This window comes from Osmerus mordax, chromosome 6 (assembly GCF_038355195.1).
Source record: "Osmerus mordax isolate fOsmMor3 chromosome 6, fOsmMor3.pri, whole genome shotgun sequence".
NCBI lineage: Eukaryota > Metazoa > Chordata > Actinopteri > Osmeriformes > Osmeridae > Osmerus > Osmerus mordax.
The window spans coordinates 12,386,567-12,404,954 of NC_090055.1; the positions used below are offsets into that span (position 1 = coordinate 12,386,567).

Below are 18,388 nucleotides of genomic sequence, written 5' to 3' on the forward strand. Positions count from 1 at the left end.
CTGGAGCTGAAAACATGAACAGGAGTGCTGACTTCTGAAACAAGGCAAACACCTCCCCGCGCTACTTGAGAGCGCCTGTTTCAAGATCAGGCCCCACTGTTCTGCTTCCTGACTGCAATGGGCTCGCTCACACACACTGACACACACTCACACACGCGCAAACACGCGCAAACACACACTAAAGCAGAATGCACTGCACACGCAGACTTAGGTACATGTTCGCAAACACACATGCATGCTGACGCATGGACATGCAGCACATGCGTGTGTGTGCTCACACACATACATTTGGGATTCTTCTGGTAGCATACCTAAACTTGAGAGTGAACACGAGAGGGATAGAGAGCGAGGGAGAACAGAGAGGTGAGAGAGAGAAAGGAAGAGAAAGAGAGGAGAGAAAGAGAGGGGGACATGAGATGGCGAAAGGGAGGGAGAAAGAGAGAGGGAGAGGAAAAAGACGGCGAAAGAGAGGGGGTGAGGAGAGGGAGGGAGAGAGAGGGAGAAGAAAGAGGAGGGAGAGAGAGAGAGCATTGTGTTCCATGAATAGCCTCTTATCTGCAGAAGAGGATCCTGTGAGGAACACTGAAGATATTAGGGCCACTGGGATGTACAGTATGGGAGGAGGGGCAGAGAACCCCATCTCACTGAGTTAAGATCCTCTGTCACAAAAAGTGTGACGTCCTGTTTACATCATTCTGCAACAATAGCCGATGAGATTGTTTGACTGATTAGACGTACAGTGTACTGAAATCCTATACAAAGGTCCATGAGTGTAAACTCTCCTGGAGAAGAGCCTGCTTCAGCATGTTTAATGTGGGCATGAGGATTTGAGCTTACTAGGTTACTGCAGTCTGGCAGACAACCTGGACTCAAACCCGGTGCTATTTCCGGAGGATGTGTGGTGAGAGCTCTGTATAACATATTGATAAAATGAACCTTGAATGGGCAGCCTGGGTTGAGAGCGGGATTACATAAACATATTACTGAGACAAGACCCACCTCTCAGAGAAGACCCGCCATCATATATCTCCCACGCCCTCTCTCTCTCCTGCTTGTGTTGTCTCCGTCTTGTTCTCTCTTTGTCTCTCTCTCTGTCTCTGTCTCTCTCTCTCTCTCTGTCTGTCTCTCTCTCTCTTCTCTTCTCTTCTCACTATCATTCACTTTTACTCCCTCATCATATCTTTCAGTCTGTCTTTCTGTCTCAATCTCTGTGTCTCTCCCACTATCTTTTCTTCTCAACCCCCCCCCCCATCTCCTTCAGTGGGGTCTGTAACAGATTCGATGGACATGCAGCCTCACTGTTCTGATATCCAAAGATGTCCACACACATCACTTCATGCCAATCATCCGCAAGCATTCCCTCTTGTTCCGTGTGTGCGTGCTTGGTTCATTCATTTTTTTCGTGAATTTTGACCTGTGAAACAGATTTCTTCCATTCCATTGCCAGAATGACATGATTCACTTAATTAATTAACCACTTATAAATTGTTTTTACAGTCCCATTAATTACGTTGGAGTCGTACACAGCCCTAGGCTTCACTTTGTTCCCAATATGGTTGACAACAATGATCATGAGACAATGTCTCCACATAGCAGAACAGCTTCACCACAGGTCTTCTGACAACTGAAAGGCACTATTTTAGTCCACAATTTAAGGGAATTCAGTCGAACTCAGTTGACTCTGTAGACCACAACAACAACAAAACACAGTGGAAACCGAGTGCATTAAAATGCAATGAAACTCAATAAAATATGGTTGAACTGTACATACAGAACATTTCAGTAGGTACAATACACCACAATGGGACCATAAAGTAGGATCCAGTAGAATACAGTAGAGTGCAGTAGAATCTAGGAGGGTGTGAGTCATCGGGGGCTCACTTCAGAGCTGTTCAATGGCAGCTCCAGTGGCTTTCAGCAGCAGATTTGCTCTGCGTTCAACCTCTCCTTCAGATCAAAGGCAGCCGAGAGGCCTCCATTCTCCTCAGCCCCTCTGAATATGCATGACGTTTTAATTCCACACCAACACAGAGGAGGAGATGAGAGGTCGAAACAAATGCACCCGCTCCAAGACACTCCACACCGAACCAGCCGATGGTTAGTCAGCCGGTCTTTGGTTGCTGAGAGGGGAGCTGGTTGTCGCTGTGGCTGAGCAGCATCAGAATGCAGAGAGACACTCAAACCTCACACTGGAGCACACTTCTCACACTTGAGCAGATTTCAGATACTTTTAGCCGCTTGTGCCAAAAACCACACACATACAGAGAGCAACAGGCAAGCAAAATTAACACAGCGTAAAACACACTCACTGTGCTCAAGCCGAAGCATTTGCCTAATAGAAGAACAAGTTAAGCATTATCAACTCCCCATTTTGGAAATTACACACTGTACTCTATATGCGTGTGCATAATTAAACAGCCCAAGTTCAACACAGCAACAAGAGCTCAACTGTCCTTTTAGTAGAAATGTGCAAGTGGTTGCTATTAAAAATGTACCGACTGGCTGTGTGTGCTGTGCTGCTGCCTTAGCAAGCTGCTTCAGCTGTATGTCAACCAATCTGGGTCAAGTCTTCCTTCTCCCTGCCTGCCTCCCTCCCTCCCTCTCTCTCTCTCTCTCTCTCTCTCTCTCTCTCTCTCTCTCTCTCTCTCTCTCTCTTTGCCTCTCCCTCTCTCCCTCCCTCTGCTCTCCTCTGCCGGAGAATATTTGCCTAGCTACAGCTCACAGAGGAGAAGGCCTCATGCTCCATCTCAAACTAACTCAAATATAAAGCTGATTATAAATGATTGAGAAGGACTGATAAATAATTTCCAGCATTATTTTCCTGTGGTGGATGTTTTGTTTTTTTTGGCAAGCCCACGACGTGTGTTATTCCAAGCTTATGGTGATGAGTTAGTCAAATCTGTGTTGTCTCCCGCCCACTCTCTCTCTCTCTCTCTCTCTCTTGTGCAACTCTATGAATCACACTACTGTACAGGGGGCCATAGAGAGCTGCTACACACACTCTGTCTCAGATCCAACTGTAACTGACCAATCTAAAACTACACAGTGGGGATCAAACCCAGTTCTAAACCCCCAATAAGCCAAAACCTCAGTTGGACCCAGAGGACATCCTTGTGAGTCTCAGGGAGGACTTGTGGAACGAATCCGATCACCCTGTTTCACCCTTGCCCCTGTCTCCTGCCTAGCCTGTCACCCCCCTGTCTTGTCTCACCTGACCTGTCTAACCTTCCTCTCCTCTGACCTGTCTCACCTCTTCCCTCTTTCTCTCCTGGCCTGTTAGTCAGCTTGTTAGAGTATGTGGTGGCAGGGCCGGATGGCTCTGAGCCAAGTACTAAACATACACGCACACACACACATACACACACGGCAATATGTCTTCGGGCGGAAATGAACACAGACACTTATATACACACACCCACACACACGCACGCCACCACCATATACTGCAGGCGATGCTTCTGACTGTGTCCTAACAGATCACTGCTAATGTCTTCTGAGGGCGTCTACTCACAGGCTATAATAAACCTCTCTATCTGCCCAGAGCCTGTTGCTATTGTACCGGAAGACTTGTAGCTGCTGGAGAGGAATCCGCAAATGAGTAGGCCGGCTGGGAGCCTGGGAGGGAGAGCTACAGGGGAGGTATGTGAGGCTTGCGAAATCACCTTGGCATGGTCGGATGGTGCCCAGGCTTCACGTTGGAGCCTACAGAAGGAGCGGGAGAGATCTTTTTATACGCGTGTGAACATGTGTCAGACCTGTGGATCTGTGTGAGAGAGCGAAGCTCCACAAATAGACAACGTAGCTGACAGGACTCGAGGTGAGAGATTCCGTTTCCTTCGCGACACGGTTCGACGGCTGCGCCGTACGTACGTTTGAGGCGGACGGCGCTGCGTGTTTGAGACGTTTTAACATTGGGATAATTGTGGGGTCGTGGCGTGAACCGTGGCATTTCTAATGGAGAGGGGAAACGGAGCCAGCTACGTACACAACCCACAAGGTACTAGATCTACAGAGTCAGACGTTGGATGTACTGTACACACAGCGAGCACACTGCCCAGGGAATAGACTGATCCTGAGCTGCGGTGACGCCGATGCAAAAGCAAACAGATCAACGTGTGAGATCCCCGGCACGGCTTATCTCCTGAACAGTAATGGATTCTACTGATACACTCCTGCTAGTGCAATTACCCAGCGCTTTTGGGACTCCGCTGCCGAGCTCAGCTCATAAAGCACATAATGATTCCTGCTAAATTGATGACATGGGGGTGGGGGGGTGGGTGGTAGAGGGACAGAGCAGGAAGATTAATTTGAGGAAGAGGAGGGATGGAGGGTTGGGAGGGGGGGGGGGACAGTTCCAGAATGAGGGACAGGAGTTGATGAGGGAGGTCAATGTGAGGTAACATATCTAGTTTAACTCCAAAGAGCCTTGAAGAGAGAGAGAGAGAGAGAGAGAGAGAGAGAGAGAGAGAGAGAGAAGGAGAGAGGATGAGAGGGGGGAGGGAGGAACACACAAGTTCATACTGTAAACGGGATACATCTCTTTTAAATGTCATGACTCCTTTCATGCAGTGCATGGCGTTCAGGTATCTGGGCTAATTGGAGAATAACACAGCACTGTTATTTATCACTGCTTGTGACACATACATGATACAGATTCTACATTTCTGTACATTCACCATTCCTAGGCACTGCTGTCTGCAACAAATGGGGATTGGTCCCCAGGTTCTACAACAAACAGCAGACCTCAAGGACATCCCTTTGGTCCGACGACAGGCAGGGTGGTTTAATAGCAACAGTGTGGTTCCCCAACCACCTCTGTCACATGTTCATCAAGCAGGGTCTTCTATTGAATCTGAGTCCCTTACACACACACAGTCACACACACACACTTGCAGATAGAAGGGCCCAGGAGAATCAATGGTGGCCAATCCGTCCACACTCTAGATCAGAGAACGACCCTCCAACCAAACGATCATAACCGACACTTTTATCGTGTCCCCTCAATTCTCCCGTGTCAGCGAGTTCAAGCGCGCTGCTAATTTGACTTCCCAGGAAATAGTCTCTCCGTTCGTAGGTGGTGGACCTGAATCCCAAAGAAGCCAGTCAAGAAAGCAATCAAGTGATAAGATTTATCTATGGAGAATTAAGTGGCTCTCCTCTCCATTAAAAGGCTACATAGCCTGCTTTGAATCGTGAGACAGCAGCAACAGTAGAGAGGAGCAAGGCTCTCCCTGGCTGAGTGGGGAGTCATGTTTGGCAGAGAGACACCATGCAAAGTCATGTTGATGACACGCAGTTCTCCCGGCCCCATCGACCGTGTATGTTCCTCTTACACATAGCGAAGTGGGCTAAGATACCCACAACTGGGCTTTCAGTCAACAGGGAGAGACTGAAAAGGACAATGAGGAATGGACGACAAAAGGATGTACAGACGAGAGACTTTGTTAAGATGTTCTTTATTATGAAGTGCCACAAAATGCTTTGTGTCTTGTGCTTACATTGTTTGAATACTGGCTCCAAAACTTGTAGGAGATTCTCTCCAGAGAAATCTCCTGAAATAAGGTTGTTTGATTCTTTACAGCGGTAAAAATGTTAAATCCAACGGATTATTTACAAAGCCTCCTTGCAATAAACAATAAGTTTTTTATTCTAGAATCGAAATACAAAACAGAGGTCAAGCTAATACAAGTTTCTTCTTTTCTACCTGAATCTAAAGGTTCATTGTGCTACTTTTAAGGTGGAGATGTCTAGAATGGAAGTGCTTAGAGAGTATATATCTGGGGGACATCCATGAGGCAGCAACAAGGCTTCTCCACCATCCTGTCTCGAAGCAGTGCAAAGGTCGCCATAGTGGCCCTTCAAAATCAGACAGGATGCCAGGGGCCCAATCTCAAAAGTCTTTTATTGGCTCCTCAACGCCTTCTCTCGTCACTTCCTTTTTCAAAAACGCATCGGAGGAGCAAGGATCCAAGGCCGCAACCCTGGACCCTTGTCCTCCGAGAGCGTTTGAGGTGAGCCAGGAGGAGCGAGGGTGTATACACGTGGAAGCGAGGAGAGACTTTTGAGATCCTGCCGGACAGCCAGCCACCCTCCTTGGTGACCTCCATGGGCGTCCCCACAGATGAGGAGAATCTGCTGTGAGCTGGAGCTGAGCACCACAAGCCTACGTCCTACAGTCACACTACGCTAACTAAGAGGCAGGCAGTGCATAACAAGAGAGGAAAAGAGGGTTGATCGTTTTGTATCTTCTTTTTTTTGTCCACGTTTCACTAACACTACATTGGCATTTTCCCTGATGTTGTATTTAATCTGTATGACTACGCGTACTGGAGTAAAACATACCTGATTTTTATAAACTGCTATACAGTAGGTAATACTTCATAAGTTTTCAAAAATACCATGCATTAAGTGATTATTGCTTTATAATTCCTCATGAGGCTCCAAGAAAAATATTGCCCATAGATATTATCTAGATTTTGGCAAAATCATAAGCTTAGTGATATTGGCATAGATTTCATTTTTTGCATGCATTAATAAGGTAACAACATAAGATTAAAGTAACACTGTAAAAGTGACATATGCTTTGGCCTGTAACAACTAGAGGTTGGCAAACTCAGAACTTATAAGTGCAAACTTCAATTACTTTAAATAGTATTTGAATGAGTGAGAGTTATTGATAAATAAATAATAAATAAATAAATAAATAATATCTGAACATAGGAATAGAAAAGTTGAAGTAAGCAAAAAGAACTGAATTCAGAAATGAATTTACCTCGATGGAGTGTATGGTCGTTTTGCAGCAGTACATTTTATCCCAAAATCAAAACGTCTTACTTTTGTTTGGAGCAATCCACTATTGTCATCTTCATCAAGTTTTCAAAATATATGATGTCCTATCTAGGCGCTGAAAGTTTATTCTATCCAGGTGACTGGAGGAGGAAGAGAGGTGTATAAGTGCATGCGAAGATCCGTAATTCCTTCCGTTGAGTCTCAAGGAGAAAATTGTGCTATTATTAGGGTTCCATTGGAAGTGTAGGTGCGTCATGGGAAAGGGGGAGGGGCCTGGGGCTGGAGGGCTGAATGTTCTGTCTGATTATATGGAGGTCATGCCTCGAGGGAACTCATGGGCGAGAACGCGCCTTTGAAGCAGGCGGATTCATAGTGCTTGTTCAGATAAGATTTGAGCGCGAAGGTCTTGTCGCATCGTTTGCATTTGAAGTGCTTGAACGCTGAGTGAGTCTGCATGTGCGCTCGAAGGTTGGAGCGGTCGGCGAACGCCTTCCCACAGTGAGCGCAGCCAAAGGGCTTCTCGCCCGTGTGTGACCTCATGTGGCCCTGCAGCAGCCAGGGTCTGCTGAAGGCCTTGCCACAGATGTCGCACTTGTGCTTGAGGTCATGCGTCAGCAGGTGCATGGCCATGGCGGGCATCGACACGTACACCTTGCCACAGGTGGGGCACTTCTTGGCCATCTTGCTGTCCAGGCTGCGGTGCGTCTGTTTGTGTCTGCTCAGGTTGGAGGACGTGGCGTAGGTTTTCCCACACTCGTTGCACGTGTGGCGCTGGATGGTCCTGGGACTGCTGATCACTTTCCTCCGTGACCTGCCGTCCGTGATGAAGAAGGCGTCCACCGTGTAGCCCTCGCTCACCGCCGTGTCCCCGTTGATGTAGCCACCGTTGAGCTCCGACTGCGGGCTGTCGGGCTGGTCCGAGTCCGGGGCCCCGTAGTCGCTGTGAATGCCGTCATAGAGAGGCTCCGGGGAGGGCACTTTGATGGCTCCGTCGCTCTCTCCATCGTACACAGACGGGCTGATGTAGTCACTGATGTAGCCTGGCGATGAAAGAACAAGATCTTTATTAAATTATTCATACATGCGTGGGGATTTAAGTGAGAGCAATCTCCTTAATAGACGCAACAAGCGAGCTGGCACCATCCCGCTTGAATGATCGACTACAGCACGTGCAATCAACCAAGGCCCATGGGTGCGATGCAGTGGGCTAATCCAGCCAGTAACAGCTTGTCTAAAACATGATTTTTTGGAAACTAACGCTGGTGCTGCTTTTGGCAGGAAACTACAACCACCAATAAACATTATAAACACTAGCCAAAGGCTACGGTCAATGAAAACAAAGACCCATTGTGAAAAAGCTATTATTCTTTGCGCCATGCTGACGTTGCACCTTCCGTCTCAAACCACGGATAGTTGACAACACCAAAAATAGGCTATCTGTGTGATCCACTGAGAGCATAATCCCGTTAAAGATTGTAGTCTACATTGGAAATCAATGTCATCTAAGGACGTTAAGTGACATAGGTTTATCAAGTGTTTTACAGTGAAGCAACATCGACTGCGTGCAGAAATATGATGCACACTTGTAGGCTGTGAAGAAGTTCAGCATCAGAACCGTCATCCCGACTATATTAGCCTACCTGGCGGCGTTTGTACCTACATGCTAAATAACATGAAAAATAAATTTGACTTTAGGCCTACTTGACAAGAAATATGTCTAACGATAATTGTGGCAACGACCGACAAGGTCCAACGGTCACACGTTGAGTCATCAGTGGAAAGCATGCACAAACATGCAAACATGGCAAAAAAGGCACGCATGCTTATTGAGTGGAGAGGAATACAGTCGTGTTACCAAATTCTGTACTCACCTTTATCGTGAATCCGCAGACTGAGGTCTGTCCTGGATCGCCCATATGAACTCTCGAGATCCGCGGATGAAAAATCATCAAGCTTCACCTTTTTGACCAGGAAGGACCTTGGCATGGTTTTTCTGCTAGACACACACGACCGGCCAGCGCGGAGTCCTCTCCTCTCCTTACACACAGTCAAAGGAGGTAATTTAAAAAACAAAAGGTTCCGATACCTGCCTGATGAAGGGAGTAGCCTATCCGGACAGCCCTCTCCCCCGTATTGCTTATGGATTCGGTTCCGCTGATCCCCGCTCTGCAACTCCGTTTCTCGCGCAAGGAAGAAATGCAACTTCAGCACTGGACAGCTCCCTCTCGCAGGCAGGCAGACTCGCTCAGCGCAACACGAAAGAGCGGCGGCAGTGCACCCTGCAGTGTGCGGCGGGATCCTTTCTCAACGTGCCAAAAGATGCAGAAAAAAAGTATGTCGCGCTCTAGAAGTGTAAACCCTTAAAAAAAACTGGGCAGCAGTCAGCGTAATTCAATTACTCTCCTATTATTCCAACTCCAGGTAATATTTACATGTAGAAAAATGGGGTATGATGTCAGTTGAAACGCTCCGCCGCTTTGACTCTCGCCCGTTCCGCAGCTTTCTTGTTGCCGTGTGTCTGGCTACGTTGATCAGCTGTTGGGATTTATATGGCGCAGCGATCAGGTGGGAGATGGAAATGGAAGAGCTTAATTTAATCCATCAGAGATCTCCAGGGAACAACATTGGGCCCGGATGATTTATTGATGCTGTTACTCGTCTCCCCTTCCTAGTTTTTTTTTTTTTTTTGTGAAGGAGTGCGCCGCCATGTTCTTTAGAGATAAGAATGTAAATTATTGTTATATTTCAAGTCGCCCTCTCCATTGAAACTAACACCTTCCGTCAGCCTCGCTCACAACGCACGCATTTTTATATTGGAGTTTCTCACGGTTTTTAGCGGGTTCTCCCCCTCATCCGGCTTTGCAGTGCATATCCTCCTGCACATTTTCTGATGACAGAGCTTTTCTTCGAGGAATTTTAACTACTATGCACCCCTTAATTATCATACAATACAGCCTAAGGGCAAGTTGCTCTTCACGAAATCAACCGCTTTACAGTTGATAGGCTTTAATAGATAATTAGCCTGACGGGTAATTTCATGTCATGCTGTTGAGGTCGTTATCCGTTCTTGGTCAACTTTAATAGTAATATTCTATATGTCCTTGTAATTGGAGAACTTCATAGATGCATTTGAATGCAGACGTTGAAATAAAAATAGATGACATATTGATGAACTATGTGGTCTTAATTACAACTCTATCTTATTCTAGAAATAGTTGATGTGGGAAGGCCTTAGATGTGGGATGTCCTAAGCCTGGTGTCCAGCTCTTGAAGCCCGAATACCTACTGTACCATGAGAACAAGAGGTAATCGGAGTTCAAGGACAACGTTTGAATCCACAAGTCACCGTCATGCAGGGCCTCACCTTAACACCTGTGTCGTTTTGTTTGTTTTCCAACCACCTCGGCTACAGACGCACCCATGTGTTGGCCAGAACGTGCATAATGACAAGACTATAGCAGGAGCCAGTGGAGTGATGAGGATTCTCGACTCGTACGTTACTGTTGGACATCTGGTCTTCTAATCAGAAAGAAACATATGAGCAATTACCTGGAGACAGGCTCTGGGATGTCCAATTAAAGACTACATTCACCAGCTGGGAGGAGGCATACCTACCTGCGGGCTATTAGCTCCATGTGTACTTTTCACGCTAGACGCACACTTTAAGGCTCACCTCGTAGTCAGGCTACTCCATACACACGTAATTAACATCCCGTTTATGGAAGGATCTTCTAGGTGAGATATGGACACTGTTCCATTGTCGGCTAGAAACAAATGTCGCCTCATCTAAGCTTTTTTTGTCGTCCTGAATCAAAACGCATTACTAGTCAGTCCCCTCAGAGAGGTTGAGGCATTGTTTGTTTTTAATTGATACCCTCCAGTGGATTTGTGTGTTCACGTACAGAGACACATGTTCAGACACACACACACACATGCAGGTGGCAGCCTTGAGCTTGAGGTGGCAGTGGCAGTGCCCACTCTGGGACTGGTCCCCAGCTGGTGTACGGTCCTAGTAGGACGCCTGGTAGGTGTGTGTGTGTCGGTGGGGTTGGTGAGGGTATGTGTGTGGCAAGAGGCTGGATAGGGGCTAGGGCTAGGGTGAGACTGCAGCTGCCGGCCCCCAACCGCCCCCCCCCCCCCCCAACCCCCCCCCCCCCCCACCAACCCCCTCACACACACACACACACCCAGCTCACTGCCTGCAAGCAGATGGAGCCTGTCAGGGAGAGGGGGGGATTGAGGCCGATGTGGAGGGGAGACGGTGGGATGGGTGGAACAGCAGAACGGATAGCGCCGGAACGTACGAGCCCAGTGTGTCCTCCAGGTCCTGTGGCACGAATGAAAGGACTCAATCTGAAACTAGTTGCTGTGTTTTCCTGCTGATGGTCCCGATCTGAGAGAGGGCAATTATCTGTAGCATGTGGATGGGGGCGGCTGCGGTGCCTCTTGTCAGCGTCTTCCTCACTCAGGTCTCTTTTACGCACTGAACCAGTTTGATTAGAGCCGATTATACACTTCACTCTCAAAGCCAATCACACAGCACTTAGCATCTTGAAGAAAAGGACTCCTGCTCTCCAGTCAAGGTGCAGAACGGCTGGTGAGACTCTTAAGACAATCCCATCTCTCCCATCTCGTAATCAGTGCTTCCACGGAGGTGCATTGTTCCTTTAATTGATGAAGCGCTGGACTGTCGAAACGAGCTGTTTTTCAGCCCCCCCCCCACACACACACACATACACCCATTCTCGTCTAAGGAGGCAACAGAAGGTGTACTGTGTCTGTATTTCAGGGAGACGAAGGAGAATGCTGTGCATTGTCCCTGGGAAGGCTGTCGCAGTAACACTAAATATTGCTGAGGCTCTGTCTCATCAGGGCCCACAGCATATACATGCAGACAGAAGTGCTGGCCTAGGAGGGAAATCTAGCCACTTTTTCGCCCCCCCTGCCTGTTTCTGATGACTCCCAGTGAAATATAATGCAGGCTGCATTAGCTCACAGACGGAAGGAGAGAGAGAGAGAGAGAGAGAGAGAGAGAGAGAGAGAGTGAGAGAGAGAGAGAGAGAGAGAGAGAGAGAGTGAGAGAGAGAGAGAGAGAGAGAGAGAGAGAAAGAGAGAGAAAGGGAGAGGGAGAGTGTGAGAGAAAGAGAGTGGAAGAGAGAGAATGGCCCAGATCGGACCTAAGCTAGGGGACACGTAGGGGACAGAACAAGACTGAGAACTCACATGCACGCACACAAACACACACACATGCACATACATACACACGCACATATAGAACTTTGGTGAGGCAATGAGTGTCGTCATCAAGGATTTTGATTTAAGATGATTTAAAGGCACTTTCCCAGACAGCGATTAGGCATCATTCAGGGCTCAAGTTTTAAATGTTGTAACTATCTACTTTCAAGATGTATTTAAAACATTTTTATCTGAGACTACGTTTACTGGTAATCTTTCTACGAGAACCCTATCTCTTTTTGGTAGCAACCAGTGCATTTTATCATGGTGGCTGCGGCCTTGAGTGGGAGTCGAGTAAAGCAGAACCCAGCATTCCACCTCAAGGGAACAGCTCATCCCAAACTCACTCCCCCACATAATCACATGAATCGGATAGATTGCATTTATACAGACACTTGAATTGCCATGTGACAGTTTAATAGATGACCTGCTAACAAACATAGTTTTTTATTCCCCTCAAAAGGAAAAGGGGGAACGAAAAATCATTACCCACAACAGACAGACAAACATTGATGTGTCACATGTGATAAACAGAGACATATTTCTGGTAGCTGCGGTTGGCTGCTGTGTACCGGGTGTAGATCCCCATCTGCTGATGTCATTATTATCTGCTGGATTCTACCCAGTCGGTTGTTGTGGAGGCTGAGGCTGGAGGAGCCAGGAGCCAGGAGGAGTCACGAGGAGCCAGAAGGAGTCAGGAAGATTCAGAGGGGACCAGGAAGAGCCTGGAGGAGTCAGTAGGAGTCAGAAGGGACCAGGAGGAGCCTGGAGGGTCCAGGGTGCTAGGTTCAGCCACCTGCCCAGCCAGAAGCCAACCTGGCAGGCAAGTCAGACAGGCCATGCCAAGCTCCAGGACACTACTGTAGCTTCTCTTCTCTTCCTTGCCTTCCTTTCCTTTCATCTCCTCGACTTTCCTCTCTTCTCCTCCCCCTCGCTTCTCTTCTCCTCACATGCTGCTGGCATTATTGGGAGTGTTATATCCCAATTCACAGCTGTATTGGTTTTTAGATTGGGTGTCTGGACGACCCACTGTTAGAGTGAAAGAGTGTCCAGCACAATGAGAAGACATAGACGCTCCAGGATATTGTATGTACATGCACTTGCGTAAGCACAGACACAGATGAACACACATACACACACACATGCACACACACACACACACACACAACCATGCACACACACACATGCATCCAGTTGTAAGTTGTTTTCCCGAAGGCATGTTCAGCTTCCACCAGTAGCATCCTGGTGGTTCTTAAAGAGGATTTTACTACATAATGTTCTGTTGATGAAATAAGAGATGATTACCTTTAATGCTCCATACATGCGCCGGACACAAAGCGCAGGTCGACAGAAATGATCATGATACATTTTGCATCCTTCAAAAGAGAGCAACATAATGGCCTTTTCATTAAAGGAAGACATGACACATTGGAAAAAAACATGAGGCTCTTATGGAATGTGTGTGAGGGTGTGTATGTTTCATATTTACCTCCCTTTTTTCTTGAAGATCATGTCAATGGTTGTTGTGTAACCCTCTGAAACTCACTGTTGATTATCTGTATGTTACGTAAAAAGATGAATTGCTGGTCGGTACTAATAGGGCTCAGCAATTCTATGGCAATTTTTTCCTAAATTGGACCTGCAGGCCTGTGTTCATCTTGAGAGTAACGTAGCACTGAAAATGGCTGTGGCCAAGCCTCTAAACGAAACATTGCTGTTCAGAACGATTTGTAACAATAGGAGATGCCACTAATGATTCCTTGAGGAACTCTCCTCGTGTCTGCAAGTATCCTTACAGAACTCCTCACAGTTCAGAGAAACCAGCAGAACGAACATCACCTTTCAGAGAAGAAATTGTCTGAGAGGATCTGGATCCAGAAGGTCCTACAGTTATGGCAAAGTTGAGGTTCGTATGACATTTTTTAGATTCACAAAAAAGACTGACATCAAAACAGAGAAATAACTGAAACTGTTATATAAAAATGTATTACGGTTTACACGTTTTTTCACAATATAGTAGATACTAACATAAATAGTTTGAAATTGTGAAAGAAAGATAGCTATACTTTTTTATTGTTTCTGTTGAAAAGGTGAATACGTTTGTTGATGAAGTAGGTCACATGGCTGTAACTGTGGATTCCTCAGGTGAAGATAAATGAACGTGTGACTGACACTGGTTCGTCTGAGAATGAGAATACATCTTCTCTCCTCAGCCCCAGTTAATAAATGGCGGTGTGTACGGTTTGGTTTCTGAGATTAAAGTAGCTCTCTCTCACCCAGGAGACGGACTGGAGGAAGAAGGAGAGTGCTGCAGGGGGTTTCTAAAGCCATATCATTTGTGGAGAATTTCAGCAACCTGGGCTTTTTCAATTAGCTTTTGCTGTTTCTATGGCATCGTGCAGGCGGGGAGTAAAGCTAAATATGATAGATGTTTAATAGTGGTGTAAACGCTGTCTTTTACACCTTAAACAGCCATGGTGTGAGGGTCTATTCAACAGAGTACAGAGGATAGACTGAGACATCAGAGGGAAAAAAGCTTTTTTTTCTTATTCTAAAGGGAGAAAGATTGCAGTGGTTTTGTCTGTGAGTGGAACAGTGTGACAGTGACGTTTGTACATTGTACTAAATATATAGTACATGCTGTATGCACATCTGTTTGTCTGGAGAAGGGAAAATTCTTCTTTCCTTGGAGGAAGCAAGTAAATTGTAAGTCACGCACAGTACAATAAGATTATAGGTTAATAGTAATATTATTTGCACAGGGTATATCTTGTTTTATGGTAGATATGTTGTAATGCAGGTGATTCTTCTCAACTCATTACTGCATACTTAATATTTTATGGCTTACAGTATATTTTATTGCTTCTATCTATGTTCAGCACTGGTCTTACAACCATTAACTGGGAACACTCTCATAAAATAAGCTATCATTAGGAGGTGCTGTCGGTGAGAGCCTGGTGACCCTGTGACCCTAACCTTGAACTTTTAACCTCAGCTGTGACCATCTGACCCTCCTGGTTGGCATCGCTCGCTGACCAGAGGGTCCCATTGGCTCCAGGCCCCGACCATGTGATTGGGGGAGGAGGGGCAGTTGGCTTGTAGTAATGGACATGTGTTTAAACCCAGCTGGGGCCCCTACATTGGCCCCTCGTCAGGGCCCTAGACACTCTCTCATCTCTGGGCTCAGTGGAACAGAGGGAGTTTGGTAATTCACTGGCATAGTTAAAAAAGCTGTCGGGATCTAGAGATTTTGGAACTGTTCCTCCATTGAACAAATTCCTAGGCTTTAGTTATTGGGGAACATTTAAAGACAGATTTGGTGTGTGTGTGTATGTGTGGGTGTGTGTGCTTAAGGAGGTGGGCACAGGGGGGAGTTAAGAACTGAGAAGAGATCGAAGTTGAAACCCTGTTGGTCACATCTGTGGGCTGGGCCTCTGCTGCCCCGGTTGGTTGGTCAGCTGGCAGGCTGGATGTGATCACCAGCTTCTCTGTCCTCGGAGCAGCACCCCTGTCTGTGATCACACCGCGCCAGGGGACCGGAGAAGAACATTCATCTTAGTTGTCACAAACGTTCCCTTGGGGAGCAGTGTTTGAGAACGCCACGACGAGACCAGACTGGCTGCTCCACACCCACGCACATGCACGCACACAGATACGAACACACACACGCACGCGCACACCGACACACAGACAAGCACACACACTGCTGTTATCTCTCCCCAGCAGTGAGGGAGATCATTAGATGGGAAGTTAAAGAGGCTGAGAAGGGGACAAAAGACACATTATGCAAATGTTGTTTGATTTTGGTCTATTCTGCCTCACTGGGAGTAGATCTCTTTCTCTTGAATCTCTCTCTCTCTCTTGCTCTTTTTTCTGTCCCACCTTTTTCCCACTACCTTTTCCTGTCTAACCCCTGTCTCTCTTTCTCTTTCTCTCTGTTTTGGTTTCTTTTCCTAACCCTGTTCTCTCTCTCTCTCTCTCTCTCTCTCTCTCTCTCTCTCTCTCTCTCTCTCTCTCTCTCTCTCTCTCCTTCTTTCTCTTTGTCTAGCCCCCTTCTACCCTTTATGTCTTTCTCTCTCCCTCTCTCATTCCCTGTCTCTCTGTCTCTGTCTTTCTTGTTCTCACTCTGTCTCGCTGTCTCTCTCACTCTCTCCCTCTGTCTCTCTCCCTCTGTCTCACTTACTGTCTCCTTGGCCCCCCACCCACCCTCCCTCTCTGTCAGTGAGCGAGTCAGGGCCAACCCTGCTCCTCTATGTGAGAGGCCCTCAGCCTGGCTTCTGTTAATTGGGCCCCGAGTGGAGGATTGTTCTCTAATTGATGTAGATCTCCTCACCTCAGGCGCACCCCGACCCTCGATCAGAACCTCCTGTCTGAGCCAGGCTGACACACTCCTGTGTTGTTCCTCCTGTGACCTGGTCAGGTTTTGGAGACAGAACAATAGACAGCTGTACGGTAATTGCTGTGAAACACTGCCTAGTAAGATGGATATTACTACAATATAAATTCACTGGTTGTTCATTAACTGACTCTCACAGTGGAGTAATGTGGCTTCTGATCTTGGACAATTATAGTCAAATGAGAAGCCTTTTTAACCGTGTGAACTGTCTGTGCTCCTGTCAACAGAAGGCCCTGGTGTGTGAAGTCAGAAGACAGGAGGTCAAATGGAGAATGCACAACGACAGAACGATAAAGGGTGTCGGGGGTGTTGATGGGAGAAAACACACGTCTTGTGGGGAACCCTAACCCCTCCAACAAAGAGCTGTGTGGTCAGGGGAGTAGCGAAGATTTGCATGTGTATAGACGAGCACACACACACACACACATCACACTCTCTCTCTCTCTTTCACACACACACACACACACACACACACACACACACACACACACACACACACACACACACACACACTTACTTACATACACACATGTTCACACACATGCAGACACGCATACTCACACACTCACAGGAACACACACACACAGACCCACACAGCACAGCAGGGTGTGTTCGAGGGACGTCCTTTCAGGGAGAACAATAGCCGTCCGGCTCATTCACATGCAGATGAAGACAGAACACGGAACAATCAGGTCTCCACCTCTCTAGAGCCGCAGACAGTATGCTCTATTGCCACCTCTATAGAGCAGCAGTCTACTCCATCTCCACCTCTATAGCGCCACAGACAGTCTGCTCTATTTTCTCCCCTATAGAGCAGCCGTCTACGCCATCTACACCTCTATAGAGCCACAGACAGTCTGCTCTATTTTCTCCTCTATAGAGCAGCCGTCTACGCCATCTACACCTCTATAGAAACACAGACAGTCTGCTCTATCTTCACCTCTGTAGAGCAGCACCTCTATAGAGCCACAGACAGTCTGCTCTATCTTCACCTCTCTAGAGCAGCAGGTAGTCTGCTCTATCTCCACCTCTATAGAGCCACAGACAGTCTGCCCCATAGATTCACATTACTGCCACTAGACATATCATTGCATTGAGCCATGTATATTGCTTTGTGTTGTTACCTTTTGTGTGCATGTGTGTATGTGTGTGTGCGTGTGTGTGTACTGTATGTATGTGTATGAGTGTGTGTGTGTGTGCTGTATGTGAGTGTGTTCATTCTCCTCTTCTTCTAAGGAACCATATAGAATTCCATCAGAGCTCCCACTCCATCTCAGCCCTGCTCCCGTCCTCTCTCTTTCTCTCCCCCACGTTAAACCACCTCTCTGGTGTTAATCATCTTCTACAACTGCTTATGAGGTCAGGTGATTTAGGAGGCTATTCGGCCAGGCTGTTTGGTAGCAGTAGTCAGGAGCTAAACACTCTCACCCTACTATACTGGGTGGGACTGCATCCACTCATGCATCCAGGCACACACACACTGCTGCATACTGTATTGTATGCACACACATGGGGGGTTGACCAAAATGAATTCAGTCAATTTATGAAGTGCATTTGATCAAGCCAAACAACGACAACATACTTTTGATGTAAAAAGCTTTATAATGTAATATGTGACATACTGTATGTGTTGTTTTCTGTTACAGCTATAGAATGTAACTGTCATCCCTACTATCTACTTATATTGAGAATTAATTAAACAAAATTGACCCCAACCATGACACACACACACAGAAAAACACACGCGCACACACACACACACGCCCTCTTTTGCTCTCTCACTGCTGCTCTGTGGGGGAAAACAAGCTCATTAGCCAGCTAAGTGTCTGATCGAGTCTATCAGTGTCAGAGCTGGGACATGAGATGGAGAAGGATGAGGGGAGACTGTGAACTCCTCATACAGATAACCTCCAGCAGCAGAGATTGATAGCAAGCCAGGCCAAGCAGCTTATCACTGTGCCACTCTCT

The 18,388-nt window shown here is 47.0% G+C and overlaps 1 protein-coding gene across 1 annotated transcript; it reads right to left on the reverse strand.

The window, feature by feature from the left end:
* Window positions 1–7,104: 7,104 nt before the first annotated feature.
* Window positions 7,105–8,794, reverse strand: LOC136944755 (transcriptional repressor scratch 1-like). Its single transcript, XM_067238648.1, has 2 exons — window positions 8,661–8,794; window positions 7,105–7,829 (listed from the first exon to the last, which is right to left on the reverse strand). The coding sequence occupies exons 1-2, from the start codon at window positions 8,773–8,775 to the stop codon at window positions 7,105–7,107; spliced, it is 840 nt and encodes a 279-aa protein (XP_067094749.1). The 5' UTR covers window positions 8,776–8,794.
* Between the last annotated feature and the right edge of the window lie 9,594 nt (window positions 8,795–18,388).

What these genes read in the sequence shown, in the direction of transcription:
- LOC136944755 (XM_067238648.1), bottom strand. Translation starts at nt 8,775, where the DNA reads ATGCCAAGGTCCTTCCTGGTCAAAAAGGTGAAGCTTGATGATTTTTCA. An exon ending in TCTGCGGATTCACGATAAAG is followed by an intron (nt 7,830 to 8,660) that starts GTGAGTACAGAA and finishes TTTCATCGCCAG; the next exon opens with GCTACATCAGTGACTACATC.